Raw genomic sequence first — 9729 nt, 5'->3', positions numbered from 1 at the left:
TTTTTATTAACTGTACGCGCAAGGAAAACACTTGCTGATCAGGTAGAAAAAAATCACATCTCCCAATATACAAAGAATTCTCATTCTGCAGATGAAACAAAATTAGCTTCTTAAAACGTCAGACAGACGAGCAGAACTGCGTACAAATTCCAGATGGGACTTCAGCATTATTCCTGAGGGAGGTGCAAGGTGTCAGGACTCCTCCTACCCCCGTGTGATGTCCCCAACATTTGTCATATATTTATATATAGAATAGGTTTCATTTATGCATATATATATATATTTCCAATAGATTTATATATAAATTTGTTTTCTGTAGAAGTTGTAGCGAGGAAAGGAGTAAAGTGTCACACTATTTAACAAACACTGAATTGCAAGTTTAATTTTTTAATTTGTAATGGGTACCTTGACCTGATTTTTAGTGCACACCATACATTAACATTGCATAGGCCTCAGTAATGGCTGCTGAGAAGCTGGAAGAGCATCGTGGGACGTCGCGGGAGTCAAGCAATGCCGAAGAGCACAGGTGCACATGTGGATTTCAGGGCTCATATGTTATTTTACCAAAGCCCCTTATCGTATAATAAATCCCATCTGTATGCTGTAACAAGCTATAGCGCAGGTGCAATTCTTTCCTTAACAGTACATGTGAATTAATGCCTTGCAGTAAATGTGTAAATTTGTCCTTTTCACCCCTCCAAAGAAAAATGGGCTTCGTAAGAATCAACATACAAGCCGTTGTCTGCTTTTCTGGGGTTACACGACAGGTTCTCTTTAACGTGCAAGTTTTACAGCTGTAGTAGTTTTCAGCCATCATGTCTCTGTACAAAAGATGGAACACGAGCATGGCCTGCCCTCGCCGCTGGTTTTTACTTTTACAAAATACAATATTGTGCAAACTCATCTCCCATTTTCCATACTTCTTTATAAAAATAGGGCAAATTTGTGGCAGTTCCTAGAGATGGATTTACCCTACAAATCTCAATGGAAATATATAAAAAAAAAAAGTTGTTCCCCATGACAACTTTTAGGGAAAAGTTATTTGCATGCCATTTCCATTTGTTCCCCGATAACAGAATTTACAGCCGTATAGCACAGTAATAAACAAAGCTACAAACATGCAACATAAGAAAGACGATGGGCCGATGTCTCCGCCATACACGGATGATGATTTACATAGACGCAGGCAGTCAATGAAGTTTGAGGCTGTGGCGGTCTCTACTCACAAGCGGAGGTAATACAAGCATTGTTGAGGCACTGGGTGGATCGAGCTGGAGAGGTGGGTTTAGCACCATGTAAAGTCTCTATAATACAAGGCCACACAGAGTGGAATGCAGCAGGGCCTGGCCGAGGACGGTTACACAGGCAGGACGGCCGGACCCTCAAGTGGGAGAAAACCGCGCAAAAAAAGGCACAGCAGGCTACATTCAGCCCTTGTGCTCCCGCCACTACAGCAGATGACAATGGACTCTCAGGAGGAAGGTGCTAAGCAGAGCGGTGTGATATCTTTATGTTGTTGCCACTGAGCAACACAAAATATTTACATTCAGGATAAAAACTCCTCTGCAGATAGCTGATGAAGAATGCACAGTTTTGTTGGATCCAGGGCAAAGCGTAGCAGTAGGCCTGGCCCTGCCGAGTCCATAACAGTCACATGATAAAGCCTTAGCATTGGGATGATGGTGGTCACTCAGCAGGAGCTGGTCTGCAGATTGCTCTCCGTCAGTAACGAGGTGATAGAACTTGGATCGTACGAGCCGTCAAATTCCCCATCGGAGCTCAAGTCATCATCATGTGTGGGACGGACTGGCTTTCGCCTACAAAGAAAACAGTGATAAGAAGATGTGCTACCGTAAGGGAAGGAAAGGAGATGGGAGCATGGAGAGACGGATGGGAAAAGAATAAAGGGAGGCATAGGGAAGAATATAGAAAGATAGGAGCAATAAAAAGAAACATAAATGGAGCGTAGGGGGAATGTAAAGAGAAAGGGGGAACGTAACAATAGTCATGGACGGAGACGACTAGGAGAGGAATGGGAAAGTAGAGAGAGAAACATGGAAGGAGAGGAGACATAAATAAACACAGAGGGAGAGAAAAAGGAACAAAGAGAGAAAACAATGCAAAGAGAGGAGAAGGAATGTAAAGAGAAGAGATGGGGACATCCAGGCTTGGAGGTTGGATGCCAATTGGTGGCACAGAAAAACATGTTGGAATTGGTTGATGACTGGCTCTTACCGCGACTCTTTCTCCATGGATTTGAGTCGGGCCTGTAGCTGTTCATTAATTTCGTGTTGTTCCTCCATTTCTCTCACGGCTTTCTTACGTAACCCTTCCAGGCGCTCAATTTCCTCCTCCGCCTCATCCACCTGCCTTTTCAAAGCCTTCACCCGTAAGTTGAGCTGCGGACAAGACACAAGGCAGACATTATTACAAGGAACAATTGAGGATCTAATGACCTACCTTCTGCAAAGAAAATCATGGCAACTATAGTTTCTAGTCCAACACAAAATAATTTGGTGAGAAAAAGCAGACACTTGGGTCAAAGAAAGACTCACAGCACTGCAAATCAGTAGCTTCCTGAATCCAAGTATCCTGATCCTGTAGTAGTAGGTACACCCAGGATGATCCAAGGCCAAAATATTATTCTGCTCTCACCTGATCTTTCTGGTCATTGACTTGGAGTCTCTCATCTTCCAACTGAATGTTCAGCTCCTTCAGCTTCCTCTCCAGCTTGCGGTTGGAGGACAATAATGAGCTCTTCTCCCTTGAAGGTGAGGTGTGAACGTTATGAAATGTTATGAAAGTAGGAAAGTAAACACCTATTTACCCCCCAACCTATATTCATCAATACTCTGGGGTGTATTATAAATAGAATACAGTGTATTTACCCTGGAGCCACCCTGAATGCCCCACCAATATCAAGTATCATCTCATGCATTCATGATGTACCTGAGTTTCACAACACCGGAATGATATCAGTAGATGGGTAGATGCCAATCTATTTGGCACAACTATTAAACCTTATTGGCAGCCTAAAATCATGACCGGTGTAAAAGAAACTCATCATCTGTTAAAGAGGACCTGTGATGTAAGAAGGTAATGTTAATAATGGTCCCACCAGCAGCTCATAATTCTCTTCCTAACAACGATACCCTGTACTTCTAGGTATAGGGAGCATGTCATGTGAAAACACTGGTGATTGGCTGTTCAGGCAACAACATTCACATGAGGGCGGAGACTTCTCAGCCTTATGTAAACTCCGCCTTATAATTTGGAGCTTACCGAGGGCTTTCTTCACTACTGATGGTGACTCAGAATAGTTAAATAAGGGAGGAATAGAAAGGATTTAAAAAGCTGCTAATGGGAATTTGCTGCTTTTCCACACATTTTCATATTAAATTGACCTCCAGCCTTCCATACCTCTCCTCTGTCTGCAGCCTCTCCTGGACCTCCTGCAACTTGGCCTCCAGCTGGGACACATTGGCGCTGGGCTTTTGCTGGCCCTCCATGCTGGCCAGACGGCTTTTCAAATCTTTGTTCTGCCAAGAAAAGTTTTTATTACTAAATGAACTCAAAAAATAGAGAAGAGACTCAGATGCTGGAGACATAGTAAAATGTATATAGAAGTGGTCCAGAGATCTTTAGATCACATAAAGGGCTGTAGAGCCTCATCTACTCATCTGACATCCCTGGCATGCTTCATACACCCTGGATTGTGTGCACAGGTATACACCAACGTGTTTTTATTGCTCTGCACAGAAAGGATCGTTCCCTATTTCCACCCTCCCATCACAAGTGCTGCTACAAGGTCTAACACTACTTGTTAATCTAATAGAAAAGAAACCTGCAACTCTGGATCTGTCTGCTGCAAAATCAAAGAGCTAATGTGTCTTCTCTAGCACAACCAATATGCAATCATCAACTTACTGGCAGAGTGTACAATCCATACAATATTTCCTAGCAATAAAGCATGTGAAATAAATGGTGAATCCCCATGGTGAAGGAGAAAACGTTGCTATCACGCAAGGGTTATATTCTGAGACTTCTTAGGAAGCTGCACCACCTACAGGCTCAGAGCGGTAGTGCTTCATGTATAGAACACAACTGATGCAGGGATAAGACGCACCAAATACTCCACCATTTGCATTACTCCTCATTCATTCACATCTTGTTGTAATGTAGCATTTCTGCAACATTCTAATAAAGATGCTGACCGATAGAGGAACTTGGGGGGGGCGGACACTGAGGCAGCTAATCATCATTCAGCCAAATGAACCTCAAGCATCGGCAGAGGCCATGTGACTTCTAGGAAGGTATCTTGCAACAGCTAAGCGTTTTTTTTTTTTGTTAACTTCTGTATGCTAGTCATTTCAAGGCTACGCTCACACATGTACATGCACAATGCAGCAATCATATTCTTTTGCACTGGTGATTGGTGAATATACCATGGGGTACATTACTATCCATGTTTTTCGACACCCAACAAGCATAAAATTCACTTGCACCGGATTCTTTAAGTAAGAACACGTCTTGCCTTGTGTATGACCCATAAACATAAATGAGTGCCCTCATCATGAATCTAAAGAAATGATGGCAAGTGTATATAACAGTTCATTTGTTCATATTATTAACATTGTAAACAAGCTCCGCAGGGTCCCCACCTGCCTTTCCAGAGACATCTTGTCACATTCCAGGTCCTGCCGACTGGTTCGCTCCTGCATCAGCTCCGCTCTCAGCTGCTCCATCTGTAAAAAAAAAAAAAAAGAAAAGCTGAAGCTGAACTGCTCCACTTTCAGCGATTTCCAGCTTAAGCTCCACTAGGGGGAGCGAAACGCGTGTGTGCAGGTTTGTCATGTGATCACGTGATTGGTTCACCTGGGACCAATAATTCCTGTTTGTGCTATTTACATTGCAGATTTAATACAACACTGACATCTCCTGGGCAGCTGCAGATTATTTAGAAGATTTGACAGTTAACATCCTCACATTTTATGACCATTCACCAAAATTGACACATTCAAATTTCATAACTCTAATGCGGCCCAATAGAAAAGTTACCCAGCTGATCTGTTCTGATTGGCTGTTTGAATAAATCCACCCAGCGAGGGTCTCCTATCTACGTAAAGACTTGGGGATTACCTGGTCTCTGCTGCGATTCACCCTGTCCGTCATCAGCTCCACCGTATTCTTCTCTTCATCCAGCTCCGCCTCCAGACGTCTTAATTTATCCTGAAAGAAATAACCCCATGTTATTATCAGCTATTTAACTGCCCCATATTTATATTTGAACAACCTTTATTCTGCAACAAGCTCTCAGGACTTTGCCGACTTCATACATTGTCCAGCACATTTCATTTAACCTCATCCTGCTTGGGTTTGTTATATTTCTCAGCATGATGCCTGTACTGAGAATACAGTAATACAATTTGTAGTGATGGCAGCCTGTAGAAGGCAGTGTGCTCCACTATAATACTGTAATCGCAGAAAAAAAAATTATATTTAAAAAAATGGAGTTTATACTGGGTTGTCATTGTATTAGGTGGTGCTGTGTTCCATCAATTTAATACAGGGGTGTCAAACTCTGGCCCGCGGGCCAAATCTGGCCCTCAAGGTCCTTTCTGAGTTTGACACCCCTGATTTAATAGAAATATACATGTGAATAAAAGGAACACGGCACCACCTAGTGGATGAGTTAAGAATGACTCTCCTCGGTAAATGTATCCATAGGTTTGCCAATTACTAGCTAATAATTGGAAGTAAATTTGCTCAAATCATTTCACACAACATGATAAAACAAGAACATTTCTTGAATGAATGCTACCCTACACAAAGTCAAGTCAACTGGCATTATTAGATTTTGCCAGGGGATCTAGGCCTTAACAACCTCTCATTTTAACGAGCATTGACAGGAGAAAGTACATGGTGAACAAAGGACTTACCTCCAGCACTTTAACCTGGCGGGAACGGTCATCCTGAGAACGTCTCTTGGTCTCCAGGTCTTGCTCCAGATTTTGCAGCCGCTGGCTGACCAGCTCTTTGTCCAGCAATGCATTCTCTTTCTCTGCCTGACTGTCCTGCAGAGCTAGCTTCAACCGCTGCACCTGAGGATGAGGAGAGATAAAGGGTTAGATATCAGAGCGCCACCTAATGACATTCCAGAGAAATTCTACAACTTCTATGTCAGAGGTGTCAAACTCTGGCCCGGCACGACTAAAAGAATTCTTAATTTGCTATGCAGCTGGCCCGCCGCTACTGCAATCCGTAGTAACAGCGGGCCAGCTGCAATTCATACCAAGCTGCTGTTCTATAGACGACAATGCTGCTACTAAAATTTCCGACATCACTCGCGTCTCTAGACCAGCGGCCTATCTGTCTATGCGTGGCCCCACATTTTATAGTCGCAAGTGATGCCGAGAATTGTAGTAGCGGAATCACTCGTGTCTATTGAACAGCAGCCTATGCATGGACCGCACGGAGTTTATACTGACAGGTAAGCTCAATAATCAGGAATTATCAGGATTAATATTATCAGGAATTATAATAGAGCTATTGCTATATTAATGGTTTTACTGTGCCAGAGAATGCAGCAATTCATTTGGTTTCACATTGCATTCTCTGGCAAAGTAAAACAATTATTCTCAATAAGAAGAAACAAGAACACATGAGAAGAGCATGCAGTAATATGCAGTTCTTCATAGAAGAAAATTGGTATTATTGTTAGTCTGTACAAAAAGGTTACCATTAAAATTTACGTCTGAAGGCTTAAAATAAATAAAATAATGCCTAAATAAAATTTAAAAAAAATCTTAGGCCTCTTTCTCTATTATAGGCTTGTTCCAGGTTGAATTTGAAGCAAAACCTCTGTGTTCCTATGTGAAAATGTTTTTTATCTCATATGGAAAAAAACTTTATCAATTTTTTAAATAAATTTCAAGTTTGGCCCGCGACTTTGTCCAAGTTTTTAATTTCGGCCCTCTGTGTATAAGAGTTTGACAGCACTGTTCTATATGATGCTATAGCGCCACCTACAGCAAGATCATTGTTTGACACTAGGGCTCAGACTCCGACAACAGAACATAAATTTATGGGTAGGAAACCATAATTAGGTCAGTAAAGAAATAAATTTGGCCCCCTGAGCTGATAGATATAGGTGGGTGATAGTTTAACACCTACCCTAACTATTGTCAATTTGACGGACCAATCTCTGCATTTGCTGACCCCTTCTGCAGGAACAAAGTGTTATGATAGAGAGGGGTTATGTGCTTCCTCTGGATTATTTAGCTGCATGTGTACTTTGAGATGAAGCTACCTAAAACCCTGAAGTACCATACATACCACCTACTGAATGAATAAATACAGAATATATGCGATATTTCATGTTTATCTAATAACAAGCCTTATTATGCACATATTTCAATGTAACAGACTCTTTTGATCTGGGCTCCTTACCTCTTCCTGTAGACGGTTGATGTTGAGCTGCAGTCTCTCCGCCTCGGCTGTTTTCTCTTTGGCCTCTCGTTGGGACTCGCTGACCTCTTTGCGAGACTTTTCTTTGTATTCCTCCAGCTGTGTCTGCAGCATCTGCAGGGAGCCGCGGGACTCGTTCGACATGCTGTCCAGCTACGGGTTTAGACACAAAAAAAGACAATTAACCTAAAAGCAGATCTGTGACTAGGCCATGGGCATTCAGGGGCCCCGATTATCATCTTTTTGAATCCTCCATCCTCACCTCTCGAGTCAGTTTCTCCATGGCTTTGTCAAGCAGCCTCTTCTGCTCCTCCAGCTCATTCTTGGTCTTTTTTAGCAGATCTTTCTGCCTCATCTCCTCCTGGTAACATTCTTGTAGCTCATCGTACTCCAATGTTAGCCGTTTCAGACTCCTCTGGGCCTCATCCAGCCGGTTCTCCATCTCCCGTCTTGTCATGGCAAATTCGTGTTCCTGGTCAGTGGCCAGTCCCAGAGATTCCTCCATCCTCTTCTTCTCCATCTGAGAACCAAGACAGAGAAATCATCATTTTTCATTTACTTTTTGTGAGATTTAAGCTAATGGAACCTGGAGGACTGGTATGAAAGCCTTCACTCCTGGATGGCCTGGGACTGTCATCCTTACCTGGACTGCAATACTTAGTCTTTACTGGCAGCATACCTGCTCAAGTAGTCAATTCCTTATAACATCGCCAAAGTTTAAGGAATAAGTAAATTAAAATCTTCGATAGACAGAGAACATGTGGACATATCTCCAAATGACGAAGACACGGAGTGACCAGTTGAGTGTAGAGAACTCAAGTGTCCTGCACAAAGCCCTGACCACAACCCTACTGACCACCTTTGGGGTGGTCTGTGGGCACAAATTCCCACATATACCTTCCAAAAGTGGAGTGTTATAGCTGCAAAGAGGGCAACTCCAAATGAATGGCCATGGTTTTAAATGGGGTGCCCAAGAATCTCCTAGATGAGATGGTCTGGGTACACAAACTTTTGGCCATATAGAACATTTATGATTGTTGGGTCTGGCCCCTGGAAACATAATAGTGACCGTATACAACACATCAGTGCTCATCACTGATGGAATCCAAAATATCTTTTGGCCTGGCACACAGCACAACTGCTCTGTAATTGATGATTGATCCGGCCCATATTTATAGACTTCTCTTTATTTACCTCCAATCTGCTCATTTTCTCCTTAAGGCGGCCCTCAGCCCTCTGCAGGTCATCGCAGAATGTCTTCAGCTCCTTCACCTGAGCCTCCAGACCCAGAATCTTTCTACGAAGGTCGTCATTTTCCTCCCGTGCGTCCTGCAGCGTGTTCTCAATGATCTGCCGCGCACGCTCAAACTCCAACTTCTCCTCTTCCAGCTTCATCTTCGTCTAAAGAGGAATGCAACAATTCAGTTTGTAATTACCAATAAAGTTACATATTTTCCCATAAAATCCTCAATGCTAACTTGCCAGTTAGAAATTTTCCAAATTATTGTATAGGGATCATGGGGAGTCCTCCAATGGTCACCAACAGGTGTTTCCCACATTGCCCAATTGCTTTCATGTTCCATGCGCACGCAGTACTTGTCCAGCTCCTCCTCTATCTGATCCTCCTATATAAATATCACTGGCTATAATCTTACCTTGAGAAGCTCTTCGTAGTCTCTCTTGGTTTGCTGCAGCTCGCGGCTATACTGATCTCGTAGTTTCTCAGTCTCCCGGTCATGTCCGGACACTTCGTCTTTTAACACTCCCTTCAGAGCAGAGAGCTCCCTGTCCCGCTGGTGTAAAGTCTCCTCCACCCTCTGCCTCTCCTGGGACAACTGGCGGAACTCATCCTGGAAATGCTGCAGTTCCTGTGGTACACAATGTGTAAGATATGTGGCTCAGTGGTTAGCACTCTGCTGCCCTGGCTCCTGCTCTAGGTTAGATACAGATAGGATAATCAGCTGTACCCAAAATAATCTGTACAGGGCTGCGGTATATGTCAGAGCTATATACATGTACAATAATAATTACGACTGTGGGGGGACATTAGAGTGTCAGCTCCTCTGTACAGAGACTGATGGGACTGGCTCAGTGTTCTCTGTAGAGCACTGCGGTATATGTCAGAGCTATATAAATGTATAATAGTGTGTGACTGTGGGGGGACATTAGAATTTCAGCTCCTATGTACAGCACTGCAGTATTTGTCAGAGCTATATATACCAATAATATTATTAGCGAGGTGGGGACATTCTCGTGTAAACT

General features: G+C 43.0%; 1 protein-coding gene across 5 annotated transcripts in view; it reads right to left on the bottom strand.

The window, feature by feature from the left end:
- Positions 1-371: 371 nt before the first annotated feature.
- CGN (cingulin) overlaps positions 372-9729 on the bottom strand; it is a 32998-nt gene continuing 23640 nt past the window's right edge. For all 5 annotated transcript variants that reach the window (XM_072427542.1, XM_072427541.1, XM_072427540.1 and 2 more), the window contains 11 exons: positions 9123-9335; positions 8662-8868; positions 7730-7987; positions 7450-7620; positions 5940-6101; positions 5140-5229; positions 4662-4745; positions 3421-3539; positions 2656-2764; positions 2236-2399; positions 372-1817 (listed from right to left, as the gene is read on the bottom strand). In XM_072427542.1, the coding sequence (XP_072283643.1) occupies positions 1691-1817; positions 2236-2399; positions 2656-2764; positions 3421-3539; positions 4662-4745; positions 5140-5229; positions 5940-6101; positions 7450-7620; positions 7730-7987; positions 8662-8868; positions 9123-9335 (1704 nt within the window). In that variant the 3' untranslated portion in view covers positions 372-1690. The remainder of the gene's footprint in view (positions 1818-2235; positions 2400-2655; positions 2765-3420; positions 3540-4661; positions 4746-5139; positions 5230-5939; positions 6102-7449; positions 7621-7729; positions 7988-8661; positions 8869-9122; positions 9336-9729) is intronic.

The sequence above is a fragment of the Pyxicephalus adspersus genome, chromosome 12, assembly GCF_032062135.1.
Source record: "Pyxicephalus adspersus chromosome 12, UCB_Pads_2.0, whole genome shotgun sequence".
NCBI classification, from domain to species: Eukaryota; Metazoa; Chordata; class Amphibia; order Anura; family Pyxicephalidae; genus Pyxicephalus; species Pyxicephalus adspersus.
Note: the sequence above shows the minus strand (reverse complement) of the source record. Positions and strands in the feature narration are given on the sequence as shown.